Genomic DNA, 17,793 nt, shown 5'->3' with positions numbered 1-17,793 from the left:
CGTAAGTCAAGGAAATTCATAAAAATTGTCAATACAGCTGCCATTGAGGGCAATGTGAATAGGGAAAATGTGCTAAAAATGAAAACGGTTTTAATATATTTATGTCAGAATTTAAAAAAAAAAAACACGGTCCCTTCAGTGAAGTTTTCAAGTTTCTAATTTTTAAAACATTAATATATAGTTTATCACCCCCAATTCGCTTTCTAATGTCTGTAGCGGAACCTTTGAAACGTTCACTCCAGTCGGTCAGATTAGCAGGTAACGCCGGAAGTTGCGCCAAAGGCGCGAACACGATCAACAAAGATCACAATTTATATATCTAAACTATTACGATTAAATTGTTTTAAAATGTATGTCAGTTAGTTAAACCCATATCTCGGGACTGTTGGTTGGACTGTTGGTTTACGATAACATGAGCAGTGGTAGTTTTTGGATGTTTTTATGTTGTAACTGAGCTACATGCAGGTTTGAACGTTAGCTCGCAAGTTTATGTTGCGCAGCTAACATAAAGTCAGTGTAGGCTTTCTAAAAAGTGACAACAGACTTCACAAGCGTCAGCTCGCTGACAAGCCGCACTAAGGTAAAACTAGCTTCATATGACTAATCAGAGTTTATACTGATTCCCGTCGGAATACACAGACTGTCTTTACTGGCGCTCTTGAGCTCTTCTATTAAAGGTAAGTAACTAGTAAGTTATTATTTTAAGCTAATAGCAGGCTTGTGTTGAATGTATGGCGGTGCTTAAGGTGCTTAGTCATAACTTAATCTTTGTAGGTGATCATTTTATATTTGGATGCTACTGCTAAGGCCAGCCACAGCCATTATAATAAATGCCAGGTCTTGTCGCTGGTACAGGGTCACCATGTCTAAGGCAGAAAAAGTAGCCTTCATTGTGAAGTTTGTGGAAAGTGAAGGATCAAAAAAAGACTGTGCTGCCAAAGCTTATGAGGTAAGCTCTACTGCCTGGTCCAGTCTTTCTTCTAGTGTTTACTGTCTCTTTGTTTTACAAATTGGTAATCATGTTTGTCTCCGGTTTATTCAGGCCATTTTGGAGCTGCAATCTGAAAAATATTTGAAAACCATCACAGAAGATGATGTTTTGCGCATGGATAAGAAGGACAAGTCTCTGTTTGTGTTCACCAGTTTTACATCTCCAGCCTTTCTTCACTGCAAGAAGGTTGAACTCTACACTTTTAAACAGTGAAATGTCACTCCTGAGGCTCTATCAGAGATTGACTCTTGTTTTGTTTTTTTTATTTCTTGTGCAGCTTGGTTGCAGAATAGTGAGTCCACTGGTGGTGTTGTACTGCCTGCAGCAACAGCGTTGTGTCCCCAAAGCAGAGAAGCCTGTCTATAACATGGCCATGGCTGATGTCACCATTTGCTGCACCAGTATGGACAGAGCAATACGGGTAAGAGATCTGCTATATACATTTTAATAAAATATGAAGCACTGAGACATGTTTATGTCCATACCTTCTCTCACACTCCAGGAAGAGCTGATGGATCTGGTGCAGCTCATGGGTGGATGGGCCTATTCAGATCTAAACGTATCTGTTACACACCTGATTGCAGAAGAGGTGGGCAGTAAAAAGTACCTGGTAGCAGCCAGCCTCAGTAAACCCATCCTGTTGCCTACGTGGGTTAAAGCCTGCTGGGAGAAATCACAGGATAGGTATGTACTGTGATTTACATGGCTACATCTATTAAATGAAGACTTGTGTTTCCTGTTTGATACAAATTCACATTTTAAATCACTGTACATTTACAAAAACATGAATGGTGTCTCTGTACTGCTTTTCCAGTCTTTTCAGATATACAGACCTGCCCTTAGAGGACTACCTTTGCCCTGTGCTGCGTGGCTGTAGTGTTTGTGTGACAGGTCTGTCCAGCACAGAACGCAAAGAAGTACAAAGACTTTGTGAGCAGCATGGGGCCAACTACACCGGTCAGCTCAAAATGAATGAGTGTACACACCTCATTGTTAATGAACCAACAGGTAAGTCACCAGTATTTTTTAAAAAAATGATGTAATGCCATCATTTGTGCGTCATTGATTGTCATCGATCGTACTTGGTTCTAGGTCAGAAGTACGAGTGTGCTCGGAAGTGGAATGTGTATTGCGTGTCTTTGCACTGGCTCTTTGACAGCATAGAGAAGGGCTACTGTCAAGATGAGAGCAGGTACACTGTGGAGCGCAATGCTTCAAAAACCACTCGACCACACACTTCCACACCTACTGCTACCAGCAAGAAGGATGGTGAGTCGCATTTGATAAGATGATAAAGGTTTTCCACAGTAATTCAGAACCTGTTTGTCTTTAATGATTGAAGAGTTATGTTTTTCATTTCCAGAGGGTCCGTCACTGTTGGGCTTGAGCAACATTTCTGTGAACACTAGCAGAACAATAAACGACACGGCTCTCACCAATAACAGCACTGTCAGCCACCTGGAAGCTCCAGACCCCATAGAGAGTCTGGATCTTACTGTGTGCCCTGCTGATGATTTATTGGATGGCTGTAAGGTAAGTAGATGGTCTGCAGTTTTCTTTTTATAGAGATTTTATGTATTTCCTCTTTCAATTCTGTAGTAGGAGTTAGTTGAGTCTATAAATGATAAACTTGAGGCTTTCTGTCATTTTGTGTTAAATGTCACACAGCTGTATCTGTGTGGCCTGCCAGGGAATAAACTGGAGAAGTTACGGCGTCTTGTAAATGCTGCAGGAGGTCTGCGCTTCAACCAACCCAGTGAGGAGCTCTCTCATGTGGTCATGGGCGAGCTGGACCAGGACCTCAATAATTTTCTTTCCAAAGCAACTCACAGGTCTGAACTAAAGAGCTTTAATAACCTTCATGATATTTATATCCTCTGTATTAATACAATAACTTGGAGATTCTAATGTTTCCTTTCATACCAAAATATGTTTGGTTGGACTGCAAAATAATTTAGACTAAAGGCTATTACACACTGAGAAATGGAGATTCTAGGTTTATCCAATTCTCAACAGAATTCAGCAACAGGGAGAATTGCGTGCTTTGATCCAGGAGTGAAAGCTCTATCGTGGCCGCTTTTTGCCCACTTTAATATCCTTTCTGCATGTATTGAAACAGCAGCTTTATAGTAAAAAAGTCCAGATGCAAATGGGTCCATCACCCACTGACTCATTATAATACAAAAAGTAAGTCAAAGTAACCATTGAAGAGCTAAAATCTTATATTAAACAAGAATCTGAAACATTTGTCTTTAAAATAGTCGGTCGTCTCAGCTCTTAAACACAGAATGTTGGAAAAAAAAGTCTTGATGCATGCTCAATCATCCAGGTAAAATTGAAACTTAAAAAAAAAAAGTTTATATTTTATCTGTCTAACATTTCCACACACACTTTTTCAATGTAGCCTTTAAATCTTTCTCCCATAAAGATGACATTTAATGAGCTTCCCTGTACCCTTAATGACAAGTTTTGTCAGCATAGGTCAATAAAAATGTGGTTTGATGACCATTAGAACAGGGTCTTAAATCTTCAACTACATCCCAGCTTTTTGGATGTCAGCATTCTCAAAAAAATTAAAAACACAAATATGAAAAAAGAAAGGCAAGGATTAAGACTAGAGATGGACCGATCCGATATTACGTATCGGTATCGGTCCGATACTGACCTAAATTACTGGATCGGATATCGGAGAAAAATAAAAAATGTAATCCGATCCATTAAATATCACGAAAGCACCTCACAAAACTTGCAACACGCCGTAACTCACCTCAGAACGTTAGCACGTCGGAGCAGTATGCATCACGTGATAGAGCGGCTGTGGCATGCGGGACCTGTCGGTGGTCTGGATAGCATGTGGAGCTTCGCTAGCAACCCGGCATTTCATCTCCGACAAAGTTACCCCGAGAGAAGTAAAGCAAGTGTGTAAGTCCATCTCTGAATGTTTGTAAAGCATTCCTGCGTTAAGCTTAACTAGCGACTGCCTCTCGCTCTCCTGCTGCTACTTCAATCATGAAACTGCTTAATGATCAGCTGATCGGCTTTTCTGTCGCAAGTCCGTGTCTCTTGTTTGCTTTTGGCCCACTTTGCACCAGAAAGAGGAAACCAGCGGCTGAACAACAGCAGCACGTTTAAGCTTGATCAGCTGTTGTTAGAATTTATTTACCGGTAATATTACTTTCTACTCGAGGATCTTTTTCTACGTAGCTGACGCTGGTAACTGTGCAGGGGCGGATCTAGCAAAGTTTAGCCAGGGGGGCCGATAGGGCATTAACAGGGAAAAGGGGGCACAAAGACATAATTTTCTTTCTTATTCTCATTTAAAATGTCTAGCTTTTAATTATTTAATATTTATCTGAATCTTACACCCAAAGTTTTAATCTGATGTAAAATGTATAGAAGTCCATTATTGTATATAGTAACTGTTAAGTCTAATATATATACCCTAGTAAGCTATAGTACTTTTTCCTTTGGGAAGGTACCATCTGTGCAGTCTGCAATTTTGTTGAAGAAAGATGTTGAATCTATTTAATATTTCTTGAAAAATAATTGATTTCTGTGCATTTTTTTTTCACACTGCATCAAATTAAGGTTGATTACGTCGATTAAGCATCATGAGGTGGAGCGTGAGGGGTGGTTCCCTATTTTTTATTTATTTATTTTTGTTGTTGCTGGGAGTTGGAACCCTATTAGTTAGGTTGCTTAATATTTACGCTAAGTACTCTTTAAAATACCAGAATAGGGAGGATGGTGCAGGTTTGAGTTTATTAGATTGATCAGTATTGCTGAACTATGAAATATTTTTTTTGCATACAGGTATAACAGAATAGCTTTAGTGTAGTTGATGTTTTAAACTTGAGTATGAACTTATACAAAATGCAGCAAGATATTTAAAAAACAGTTTTGTTGATTAAAAAACATTATATCGGATTCATATCGGTATCGGCAGATATCCAAATTTATGATATCGGTATCGGACATAAAAAAGTGGTATCGTGCCATCTCTAATTAAGACATAATGTGGTTAATATATAATTTATGTTCTCTCTGTAATTCACAGGCCCCATGTAGTAACAGTAAAGTGGCTAATAGACAGCTTCTCAAAGGGCACTCTGCTCCCAGAAGCCAGCTACCTCCACCCTGACTGTCTGCCTCCTGCTCCAGCTGATGTAGTGGTGCCGGGTTACCACACTCCCAAATCCCGGATCTCAACTGGTCCACCTGCTGGCAGCCCGAGCACTCCGGGGAGAAAGAAAGCAGACGAGGATCTACTGTCACAGTACATGGATGATGACCCTACAGTGAGTAAGTATCTGTTGCTGACGGTGTTCGTATGGGATCAAGAGTCTGTATAAGACAGCTGAATGAATAAGATTCAGACTTAGGTTAGTTTTACATATTGGTACAGCTGCTCATATCCGTTTGTGTTCCAGTTGATATGCCGCCTCCACCACCAGCAGAGAGTAAAAGCAGGAAGTCCATTAGTACAACTGCAGAGCTCCAACCTGAATCCTGGGTACCAAACCGCACTAATGGGACAGAATCCACCCTGCAGGAAGCCAGCGAGGCAGGACTGTTTTTCGGGAAACGTTTCCTTCTTGTGGGGTTTGGTACGGAGGCAGAGGCACAGCTCTCTCTGCTGGTGACAGAACATGGAGGCAAAGTGCTGATGGGCCGCTCCCGGGTTGTCGCAGACTATGCTGTGGTCCCTCTCTTGGGGTGCTCAGTGGAGGCCACAGTGGAAGAGGTGGTCACTGATACCTGGCTGGTAAGTTTGTTAATAGTGCTCCATGTTATGAGAGTGCCTTATGCTTTTGATTGACCTATTTCTCTCATTAAACCTCAGGTCATGTGTGTGGAGAAGGAGTGTGTCCTGCAGCTGTCCTCCCACCCTTTGTTCACTCCTGTCCCAGTGATGGACGGACAGTTTCCTCTCAAAGATTGCGTCCTCTCTGTCAGCCAGTTCACCGGAGCAGAGAGGGAGTCTTTGGTGGAGCTTGCCAAGCACCTTGGAGCCGAGTATGACTACCTTACATGCACCAGTCGTTATGTTTAGGCATAATATCCATAAACATTAACTACTGCAGGAACGTTTGATTAAACTTTTAAATTAGCTGGTATTTGCATTCATTATTATGCATGAACACTCAATGTGAAGCCAGTTGCTTTGTGTTCAGAGCAGTAATGAGGATGAATTTCTGTTTTCTGTACATTTTTCTATCTGTATGTGCTCCTGAGCAGTAGGATGATACAGCTGTTTAATAAAAGAAGAAGCTGCCCTGGCCTGTGTGCATTGCTGTAACTTAAATTCACTTGCTCTGCTGCATGCTTTATAGCCCAGTCTTGCTGCTCATTAGGAGATATGTGTGTTAAATCTTTAAATTTGTTTTGTGTCTCCTTGCTGCAGCGTCCAGGATTATTTTGTGCGCCTGGCCAACCAGAAGAAAGGCATGCTGGCCAGCACGCATCTGGTGCTGCAGAGCCCCGAGGGCACAAAGTACCAGGCAGCAAAGAAGTGGGGGCTTCCTGCTGTTACCATGCACTGGATACTAGAGTCTGCTCGAACTGGGAAGAGAGCAGAGGAGGGAAGATTTTTAGTTGATCTGCCACCCTCACCAGGTTAGATAACTAACTTTGCTAGATCTGTTTTATGATCTGTAATTCTCAACACACGATATAAATTACATTAAATTAAACCGTATGATGGAGTTTGGCTGGAGTTTTAAGAGGCATTCATTTGTAGCACCAGTTTGACCTGATTGCTAATGACTACCACCAGAGATTTTCCTGGCTCGGGATGGGTCTTTATAAGAACGATAGTTTAGTTTTTATTGGTTTTTAATTTTAGTTTAGTTTTAGTTCCAGTTCGCTTAATTTATTAAATTCATTATGTTATTAAATGTAATTGTAGACTCAAGTTTGTCTAGTGTGTCATTGCTTATTAATGAGACTGGCTGTTTTTATTTTGTTCTTCCACAGAGAGGGATGAAGAGAGTTTTGTAGGTGGTTCGCAGAAACAGATTATGCCTCCAGCGGCTCGTTCCTCTCCAGAAATCCCTTTGTTGGGTCCCCGGAGCGGTAAGGCTGTCACTCCTCTGGATTTAGGCCGCTTTCAGAGCAAAGTGTTCCGATCTGTTTTGGATGAGATGAAGCCCAAAGAGGACATCAGCACCCCAAAACAAAACCAGGAGGGTGGCAGAAGGAACCCACTACAGAACGAGGCCTCCCTGCAGCTGGACACCCCTTCTCGTTTCCTCAACCGAGACCAGCTCTTCAGACCCTCTTTTAATGTCAAGGTTGGGATTCACTGAGCAGCTTACACTTCTGGCATTTCATGTTTGCTGATATTTGATTAATGTTTCTCTAAATATGTGTATTTATATTATTTAGGATGCACTTGGAGCTATGGAAACTCCGGGTGGGGCATCGAAACCAGGGAAGAGGATTGAGACTCCACTCACTGATGTCATCAACAGGAACCTGAAAGTAGCGCTGGCTAATAGCACCCGCAATAATGTCTCAGAGATGCAAGCAGTCTCTGCCAGTCCCCAGCTTGCAAAGACAGCTGAGAAGGAGGTAAACACTAGTACTGCTATACAAATGTGTTAGAGCCTGGTGGTTACAGAGCCACAGCACATCTTAGCGATTATCAGTGTTAGATTGAAGTACACACAGGTTTTTATTTCCCAGTCACAAACATAACAACTCAAAAGAAAGACAGACAAAAACAATATGGTGTTTGCGTGTTAGAGTCCACGAAAAGAAGCCGGGCCCCTGAATGGTGTTGTGGTCTGCGTGGGAAAGAAACTGAGCAAAATGCAGAGTGAACTAAACGCCATCGCTGCCTCGCTTGGAGCCGACTTCAGGTTTGTAAACTTTACTTAAGAGATTTTTATTGTATTTCATTTTTTTAAACCTTTCAAATCCTGGTTCTATCTGTCGCCACTCTCCCTCTATTTCGAGCTAAGCATGCTTTCCCAGTGTCAGCATTTTAAAACCACAGAATGAGAATTAATGTTTGGTTTTACCTGTTTGTTCTTATTTTTTCATCATATGACTTTTAGAAATGACAGTTTTTCACTTTGATTTCCTTCAAGTCTGAGCAATAAATCAGTTCCATAAACTGGGCTTACATAAGGATTAAGGCCAAAGTCCAAGTATACTGCTTCTAAATCATCATGACACCTGTACAAAGAATGGGTGAAATGTTTTGCTTACTGATCACGAATTATCAAAAAGTAACCCATCAATGTTGTAAGAAAGTCCTGGAAAGTAACACTTTATCAATTGATTTTATTTTTTGCAAATATGATGCAAACGGTACAAACATATCTTTGCTAACTTCTTTTCAGGTGGGCTTGTGACGATACAGTAACACACTACATTTACCAGGGCCGTGTGGGGGACAACACCCGGGAATACAGAGGAGTGAAGGAGAGAGGGCTCCATGTGGTCTCCCAGTACTGGTTGCAGGCGGTGGGTTTCCCAGTAGTGTAGCGTTTTCTCACTGATTTCTAATCATTTGTGACAGCTGATTAAGTCTGCTGTGTGAAAGTGATGCTGTGTTCGTGTTATTTGAAGTGATATAAGGTAGTGTAAAACACAGTACACTGTTGAAGCCCATCCCAGTATTTAGTGGGTAAGAGTCAGGCATCAGCTGATCTGCAGAAAATTAACACACACATGTTAGGAAACAATTCAGTCTTTAGTTTCTTTCAACCTGAGCACATAAACCATGCCTATAAAAGGTTCAAGCCACATGCTTCTGTTTCCTTTGCTTAAACAAGCATTTAGAGAAATTACGTCTTCATAAAGATTCACAAAGCTGCATTAAGATGCAATTGATTTCATTTGGGTATTATTTGTATTCTCCTGCAACATTTCACCCGGGGGAAGCAATTAGCATCTCATCAACAAAAGCAGAATACTAAATGAAAAACGTCTTTGATGTGTAAATTCAGAGGCATCGTCGTTTCAGTGGTGTGTCTCCTCATAATTGTTTTATTTAGTTACGTTTTGGTGTGTAGATAAATACTGTGTGCAGTAACGTGTCTGTTTTCATCCTGTGCAGTGCGCTGATGAGCAAAGGCACGTCCCGGAGTCTCTCTATCCTTTCACCTACAACCCTAAGATGAGTTTAAACCTGAGCCAGGTGCCCAGCAACTCTCAGAGGTCACCACCTGTAACACGAACACAACGCAAAGACATCAGGGAGACGAAGGAAGACGAGGTGGGTCTGATTTGAAAGTCAGAGTTAGTGGGGGACCTGTGTTGGTTTAGGATGGAATTTCTCAGGAAAATCAGGATGTATTGTTCAATTAATGCTGGGATGTCACAATTATCTTTCTTTTCCTGTTTAATTGATCTTTAGTTTTCTTTGTCGCAGTTTGTGCACAATCCCACACAAGAAGCTGCAACCCAACGCCGTGTGAGTGATGGAAGCACAGACCAAGAAGAGATGAATGATAGCACAGAAAGGAGGGGTGAGTGTCTTTTCTGTTGCTGGTAATTAAATCCACTGAGCTTCTGCATGTACTTGAAACGAGTCTAAGACTCTCAAGGCTCACCACCAATCTGCAAATCTGTCCATAACTTCTGGAGTAATCCTGACAAACCAAGCCTGTCACAGAAGTAAAAGGTCTTCAGTATACATGGTTGTATATGAGGTTTTACATATTTTTTGCTATCCTGATATTTTAGAAACGCTAGAGATGAGAGAGAACCTGCAAAGACAACTGCAGGAGATCATGTCAGCCACTAAACTGACGACAGGGAGGCGTACCTCAGTCAGGCTCGCTAGGATGGGATCCGGAGGGGCAGACTTGGGCCCCCACACACCCGAAGGGAGCAGAGTTGGACGGAGCGGTAATAGACGGACTCTAGAAGCTCTGAGGTATGAAAGAAGCTGCTTATGTTAAAACTAAAAGAAGCTTGAATCTCTTAAGGAATCTGGCAGCAGCTCAGGGCGTTTTGCAGAGTCCACTATAAAAAATTTAAAGTGCTTTTTTATTTGTTTAAAAAAAAAAAGTGGAAGGTGCTGTATGCATGTTTGGGTACAGAGCTGTGGTGACAGCAGAAGAAATAGTAAATATCATCATTTTACCTACAGAACTATGTTAGCAGTAGGGGCGCGTTGAGCTTTGAAAAGTCCTTTTGTGTTAAATTCAGGATCTAAACCATATAAATACCATAGATGGTATTCTTTTGGCTTCACATAGCTGACTGCTCTGTTGTGATTTCAGGGTTCCTCGAGAAGCGGCTATGGACATGAACACAGAGCCATCCCAGAGTGAACAGATAGTTTGGGATGACCCCACAGCCAGAGAAGAGAGGGCCAAGCTCGCTGATAATTTACAGTGGCCTGGAAGCCCATCGCAGCACTCTGAGCCCCTCGCTCCTCCTCCAACTGCAGACAGCGGACCACAGCTAAGGGACTCCATGACGGACTCAGAGCTGGTAGAGATGGGTAAGAAATGAGGATCCAGCTGCACCAACTGTCTGAAAGCGTACAATGGGCTAAATTAATGCATAGAGGGGTTTACACCTACCTGGACAGATAAAGAAGATTTTGAACTGTGAATCATGCAAATGAAAATGAAAGGTCTAAGCTTTGGGAGGATGTAGCGATACGGTGAAGAAGTGGTGCATCTTAGTATAGAGCTCTCAAGTTAGTGTCAGGTCTATTTAAAGTCTGTGTATGCATATAATAGGGAAACACTGTTTCTGATATGTTGGTAACATTTCACCGTTGTCGCTCCCGCAGCTGCTTGTGACGTCATTGAGCAGCACATGAACAAGAAAGTCCTGACGCCTCCTCCCGAGGAGCCAGAGAATGACGTCCTCACTCCTAAAGCTCCCAGCATTGCTTTTCCTCTCGCCAACCCCGCAGTAGCACCAGAACCACAGGTGAAGGGTTCGAAATTTGCACTGACAACAACACGTGAAGCTTTAATCTGGTCTAAATGAAATTTAATTGCTCAGCATTGTGTAACACTTCTCTCCACTTTCCTGCGTTACGCAAACAGCTGCATGCTGGTGCTTATTCAGTTACATAATAATGAACTGATCATTTGTACTGCGCAGTGTACAATCTGTACGTCTCTTTCAAGCAAAGTACTAGTGCTAAAAGGTTGTTTATTTTTCTCAGGAGAAGAAGGAAGAAAAACAACCTCCCAGATTTCAGCTGTCCTCCCTCAGCCCCCAGGAGCGCATTGATTACAGTCACCTCATAGAGGAGCTTGGTGAGTCTCCCATCTAATTAGCGATCTAACGCTGTTTCATCGTGCTGCAGTACAAAAGGCAGCACATCAGAGGCTGGAAGTCAGAGGAGCTAATCCCTGATGACTATAACTGAGGATCTGCCTCCAGGATATGGAAGTTGTTCCTCCAGCACTGTTTCCTCTGTCAAAAAAAGCATGACTCAGATCTTCACTGGTCATGACAAGTTATATCATTATTAAAACTTTCACACTGTATTTCTGCCTCAGCGCATCTTACTAGCTTAATAGCTTGACAGCCGTTCATCTGCTAGGCTTTAAACTTGGTGGGTGTATTGCTGGGAGCTGAAATAAGTGCAGCGTTGAGTTTGAGGTTGTTAGAATAAACGGTTGTCATATATTGGCTAAAAGTTCACTTCATTACCAGCATTTCCCCTACAAGACGTGTTTGTTTGGCTGTCTCTGTGAGGTCATTTACTAACAGTAAAGCATTCTCAGTCCTCTTACACATGAGTTTAATCTTCACTAATTATTGGCAAACCGTAATCCAAAACTAAACCTGTTTCAACCAAACAAAAAGTTGCATTCAACCAATGTCTGCTACACTGATAATGTTGCATTTACTTCATCAGCCATAAATGCTGAAAGACCAGTCTGTTTCCACCGTTTTTGAGTTGCACATCTTCTCTTTCCAACCTGTAGAATATGAAAATACTCACTGGGGTCAGCGATCACATGTGAGGTCATGGAAAATGTGCTGTGATCCAACCTTTCGAGATCCAAACCAGTTTACCAGTTTAAAATAGGTGCACAGATGGTGACTATATCCATGGTGCTGGAAACATGTTATCAGAGGGTCTGATAGAGTCAGTGGAATAGGATAAACTTCATATTTATATTGCATTTTCATGCCATTCAGTTATCAGTGTTGCAGCCATAATCCCTGCACAGGCCAAGTGTACCATGTGTGTAGTTTTCTGTCTCTGTCTGTTGCTGTAGGTGGTGTAGTCTTGGATAAGCAGTCTTTTGACCCCAGCTGCACACACATCATCGTCGGGACACCCCTGCGTAATGAGAAGTACCTGGCAGCGATGGCAGCTGGGAAATGGATCCTGCACCGCTCGTACCTGGAGGCGTGCCGCTCTGTGGGTCTCTTCATTCAGGTCAGAATCCGAAGAGCAATCTTTGCCACACGTAAATATGATAGAAAGTCTGGGAATGTGGAATATAAGCGCTCGGATAACACCAATACTTTCAAGGAGAGTCCTTCATGCAAGTATCACCACACAGCCGTCATCTTAGGCTGTTATTTTAGACTAGACAAGGAACGGGTCACTTCTAATAAAAACCACAAAAAAGGTTTTCTTGACTTGTCCCCAAAAATCTCCAAATCTGTGATCTAGGAGGAGGAGTTTGAGTGGGGCAATAGCTCCATCCTTGACGCATTGCCCTCCATCACCTCCCAACAAAAGAGACTAGCGTTAGCCGGCATGCGCTGGAGAAAAAGCCTGCAGGGTCACTCTGAACACGAGGTACGAGCAGGCTCATACACACAATAAAAACCACGGCTCTGAGGCATTTTGTGTTCTATAAACAGGCATTTGTATTTTTCAGGGCGCCTTCAGTGGATGGACAGTCATGCTGAACATCGACCAGAGCAGAGAATCGGGATTCAGGCGGTTGCTGCAGTCTGGCGGGGCGAAGGTTTCTCAGTGCTTTTCTTTTCTGAGACACATCCAGGAGCATGCAGTCTTTAGCCAAGATAGATTAGCATCCTAAAAGTGTCTTAAAACAGCAACAGCTTCAGTAGGTTGATATTTATTTTTTGATATAATCTTTAGAAATGTCTGTGATGTAAAATTTGGAATCCTTGATAAAAACTGAGCTAGTGAGTCAAAAGAAAGCGAGGAGAAAAAAAAAGAGCTAAGAAGATGGGGCTGTTGTTTTAGATGGAGGTAAATAACCATCACAGCAGTATGCTGAAGGAAAGAATTGTGTTGTTTGCGGGTTTACGTTTGTCTGCTTCATTTGACTTCTTTCCACAAACACAGCAAACACACAGTCTGTCATTTCTCTGCAGGTCCTTCCTGGTCCCTCCCCATCCATGTACAAAGAGGCCACACATCTTTTTGCAGACTTCAGTCGACTCAAACCCGGAGACTTCAGAGTTGATGTTTTAGAGGCTACCTCACAAGGAGTCACATGCCTGAAGCCAGAATACATTGCAGACTATCTCATGCAGGTTAGCAGGGCTCTTCATTTATATATTCTCAGCTGAGTCTGATGCTGAATTTCTCACTTGAAAGACGTTTGATGTCTTCCATGTTGCAGCCCACACAAAATTGAATGTTAAAGATGGATTTTTAGCAATGGCCTTTTTTCCCATCTTTGCTTAAGGAGCCAACACCACCCATCGAGCTGTACCACCTGACTGAAGCTCCCTCTGAAGAAGCTCCAGGGACACCGTCACGTAAACGTAAAGCAGCAGCAGAGACCTCCAGGCTGAAAAAGAGCCGTGTGAACTGAAGTTAAATATCTTAAATATTTTCAACAATGTGAAGATGATTGTAAAAAAAAAAAATCCCTATTTTTTATGACCTGTATGAAAATAAAATAAATGTAGCACCTGTATTGTAATACTGCATTTTTCATAGAGCGCCCTGGAGCTGCTGCTTGCACCGAGAGACTCTGCTTGTGATGGATGAGTTAATGAACGTCTGCAGAAAATGTTGAGTCACGTTTTGTAATTGCATGCGATGCTACTCTCTGGCCTGTAGAGGGCAGTAGTGTGTCAGTGCATGCCTCAGGTCTGATTTCTCAGCAGCAGAATGTAAACTCAAGTCTCCCAAGTGCTGTTTTAACATTTATATATTTAATAACTTTACTTATTGTTTAGGATTTTTTTGGGGGGGTTAACCAAGCCTTCTATGATTTTTTTTTTCCAAATGTCCTGTTATAAGTGTGTGTTGTTAACTTTCTTTCTTTTGCAAAATAAAACCTGCCTGTGTATTTATTGAGAAATCATCCTGCCTAAGGCAGCTTATTAACTTAGTCTCTGACAAATTTGGTCAAATTGACATGTTTCTTGCCCTTCACTGGTTATAGCCCATTTGCATCATCTGTCGATCCCCCCTCCAGTCTAGTAAACACTAGATTTTGTTTACGCTGTTCATGTAGGCCTCTGGTACACTGATGTGTTGCTTCATACCAGCGTGCCAGCTGAGGTTTGAGGCCTCGGTTCTCTCTCATAAGATGGTTAAGTGGTTTAACCTCGTAATAGATGGACCAGCTGACCGCCTCCCCACAGGTTCAGTATTTAGAAGTGTGGGATTAGAGGAGGAATCCTGACAGGGAGGGAAACATGACTCAGATCCCAGAGGGCAGCTTAAGGTCACTCACAAAGTTTGGCAAGTTTCAAATTTTACAACCAACTAATTTTAATGGTAACAACCAAACCGTATTTAATTAAGCTGCATATTATAGGGCAAAGGACCTGTTCTTGCACACCGCACATACCTGTGAGCTGTGAACAAGTCCACCCTTGAACAGTTTTTCCTACAGGAAAGGCAAGGGTTAAATTATCGTATAATTTATATTGCTGTTAATTTTATGCCAGCATAGCCAATATGCGACTTAAATATCAGGGATATGGAAGATGAAGACTGCCAAAATAAAAACCCCAACTAATAAAAGAATGACAAAGCTAAATTATAATGTATGAGGAAGGCATGTATAATGTAACTTTGCACTGATGTTTAACAACTAATAACATAATACAAAAGTTTAAAAAAAACATAATGATAAACATAATCTGGCAAAAGAGCAAAAAAAAAAAGCAGATAAAGCAACTCCCCCCCCCCCCCCTCTAAAAAATAAAAATTAAATATAGAAGCGATATATAAATTATGTAATGCTTACATCTTTTTATTTAATGTTGTATTTTCATATTTTGAGTCTTAGTTTTGTGAACATGCAAGCTGGAGATAAATGCCAGTGGAAGTGGAAATTTTGGGTTTTTATTTCAAAATTTCAAGATTTTTGAGAGATTAACACGAAATTTTAACCTACTTCTACTTGGTAATCGATCAATTAATAAATAAATAAATAAAAAAAAAAAAAACAATCAGCGTGGGAACAAGCTTGCATAGCCCTCAATAGGTGGAGAGCCACTATAAGTCCTGCACTGAATCACACTTTCAGCAGTGATGGGAAACATTTCAGTGCTTATTTATTAGTTTTTATGTGTTGTATCAATTTAGATCAAATTAATAGTTAGTTATGGTTTAATTAACTAAATGTTCTCACAGAGCTAAATCACGCCTGTAATGTACTTATTTTATCTGTCTGTAAACAACAGAATCATTAAAAAGCAATGTTTGCTAATAAGTCTATTAAACCAGTAATGAAGGCAGGATTTTAAGTGTTTCTTTCTCTCTTTTACACTTTGTTCAGGAGTTAACGCATCGTTTCTTAAACCACTGCAGCTCATAAAAATCCCGGAGCTCTGCAGCTGGACACGACAACGATATTAATATTCACAGGTCCCGCTCCAGGAAGTGTGGATGTCTGAAACAGTTTTCCATCAACAGGTGTCCCACAGAGGTGGACTAACGTCCCACTTTGCTGACTGGCAATTGGCCAAGAGTTCAGCTTCACTGACGTTTCACTGCGTCACGCGGTCCTCTTTCTATATGCTAACTTTGTGGGTTTCGTGTTGGGACGGGGGATTTCAGCGCGACCCTGCGATCAGGGAGGAAAACTCTGCAGCAGTCCTCATTAAAATTCCCCGTCCGTACGCTCACCACGAGAACCTCCTGTGGTGGGTGGCACCGGCGTCCTGCGCGCCTCTTAATTGCGCATCAAGCATTAAGGGGAGATCACGGATCACAGTTCCATTACCCGTGGCCGCGGATTACGCTGCCTTGAGGCTGGGAGGGGGTTGCTTCACGTCCCGCTATTTACGGCGTTGGGGCTGAGAGAGGAAAGGTGGACGCAGAGGGGTCCAGGGGTCCAGCGAAGGGTGGCGCCCTGCGCATGTTGTAGTCCAGCGCCTGGACGCACAGTGCCGCTTCCCAGGGGCCGGGGGACCCACAGCGACACGGTCGGCTCCTGCAGTCCGCTGCCTGGGCTCCACTGGCTTCTCGCTGCAGCTCATGATTCGGACATTTCTGTGCGGGGACTGGCAACATGTGCGCCCGGATGGTGTGAAGTGTGACACGGCGGCTTTTGGGTTGCATTTCACTCGGATACGCCGAGCAGGCTGCCCGACGTTACGGCGCACCTTGTGCAGTAGGTAAGTCGGCTACATCTTCATCCCTGTACTTCAGATTACACACATCACCCTCCAGCTGCTCTGCGCATCCGGCGAGTTTTATTGATCGCTCTTACCTCCCTTATTGATTATGTTAAACGTCCGATTTGTTGAAATCTGCTCAGGGTTTCCGGGCAGTTATGAGCAGCGGTGACAGACACGAAGGTCTGGGCTTCAAATCACTGTCAGTGCTGCAGAACATGTCACTGCAAGATATCCTCATCCATGCCCTATCAGCTCAGAGCATCAATAATGCATTGCACGATGTGAATATTGATATCAAGACTGGGAAATGCCATCGTCAGAAGTTGAGCTCGCGTTGCTTTCTGGAAGAATCATCATGTAATTGAGGAATAGTTTTTATTTATTTATTTTATTCAGTGTGATCTTAGGGGGCTTAAGAGGCTTGAAAATCATCTTAAATGAATGAACATTACCACCTAATAAAACATCTTTCGAGGGTTTCAATGGACTTTTGGTGACACTTAGTTCTTGAAGAGAGTACAGACTGATTTGTCCAGTTTTTTTTTTCTTGGATAAAGTTTGTGAAGACAATAAAAGCCATGAGTCTTCCAGTCTGATCATCTTTGTCCCGAGTGCTTTATTTGTCAGGCAACATGGACAGAAACAAAGGAGATAATAGAAGAAACTCTCTTAAAATGCCATAGTGCCAAGAACAAACTGCATCACCAAATACCCCATTGGAGTGTGAAGGTTCAGCTTTGTTCAAGAACAGAGGGTTCGTATAGAGAACAGTTTAAAGTGTGTGCTAATTGAACCTGCCGGCCACTCTCCCCATTGTAACGGGAATGTTTGGTTGCTCGTCCTCCACAGAAACCCCCCACTCCTTTGTTCTGGGGGGACAATCCTCCAGTGCCATGTGTGCAATGGTTTGGGGGGGAGGGAGCAGGGTCAGCAGGGGTATTGACATCTGCGGCTGACAGCTTCCTCGGAGCGAGCTGACATGCTGTGATACCATGAATGGGTATTAGGAAACATATGAGCAAAGCACTTAACACTAATGAGGACATTTATTCTTTGTCCACGATGCTTGGGCACCAGTTTTACACAATACTGCTGTTTTTGTCATTTGTCTAATGTAACTAGAAGTAAGGACAGTTACTCGTGTCACGCGGTCACTCAGTTTAAAGCTTGGCTTCATTTAGCATCAAGAGTTCAGAGACCTTTTATTTCTCAGCGTTTTTGGACTTAATTAACCGATTGATTGTAGTTAGAGGTTGATGTTAAAACAACTTCAAGTTTTAGTCACAGTATCC

At 42.3% G+C, this 17,793-nt stretch overlaps 2 protein-coding genes across 2 annotated transcripts in view; both read left to right on the top strand.

Annotated features, from left to right (window-relative positions):
- The first annotated feature begins 216 nt into the window (after positions 1-216).
- On the top strand, positions 217-14,111 carry topbp1 (DNA topoisomerase II binding protein 1). Its single transcript, XM_026179956.1, has 28 exons — positions 217-677; positions 856-949; positions 1,043-1,177; positions 1,269-1,412; positions 1,494-1,675; positions 1,806-1,999; positions 2,084-2,260; positions 2,355-2,524; positions 2,660-2,823; positions 5,049-5,293; positions 5,422-5,756; positions 5,835-6,007; positions 6,396-6,607; positions 6,968-7,284; positions 7,379-7,564; positions 7,739-7,854; positions 8,341-8,464; positions 9,060-9,218; positions 9,375-9,471; positions 9,689-9,881; positions 10,231-10,454; positions 10,752-10,894; positions 11,136-11,229; positions 12,205-12,368; positions 12,609-12,737; positions 12,820-12,909; positions 13,286-13,447; positions 13,603-14,111. The coding sequence occupies exons 2-28, from the start codon at positions 863-865 to the stop codon at positions 13,729-13,731; spliced, it is 4,545 nt and encodes a 1,514-aa protein (XP_026035741.1). The 5' UTR covers positions 217-677; positions 856-862; the 3' UTR covers positions 13,732-14,111.
- A 1,216-nt stretch (positions 14,112-15,327) lies between these two features.
- tmem108 (transmembrane protein 108) overlaps positions 15,328-17,793 on the top strand; it is a 57,688-nt gene continuing 55,222 nt past the window's right edge. Inside the window, exon 1 of the mRNA XM_026179951.1 lies at positions 15,328-16,498. The gene's annotated coding sequence lies outside the window, so the exon portion shown is untranslated. The remainder of the gene's footprint in view (positions 16,499-17,793) is intronic.

This window comes from Astatotilapia calliptera, chromosome 9 (assembly GCF_900246225.1).
Source record: "Astatotilapia calliptera chromosome 9, fAstCal1.2, whole genome shotgun sequence".
Lineage (NCBI taxonomy): Eukaryota > Metazoa > Chordata > Actinopteri > Cichliformes > Cichlidae > Astatotilapia > Astatotilapia calliptera.
Note: the sequence above shows the minus strand (reverse complement) of the source record. Positions and strands in the feature narration are given on the sequence as shown.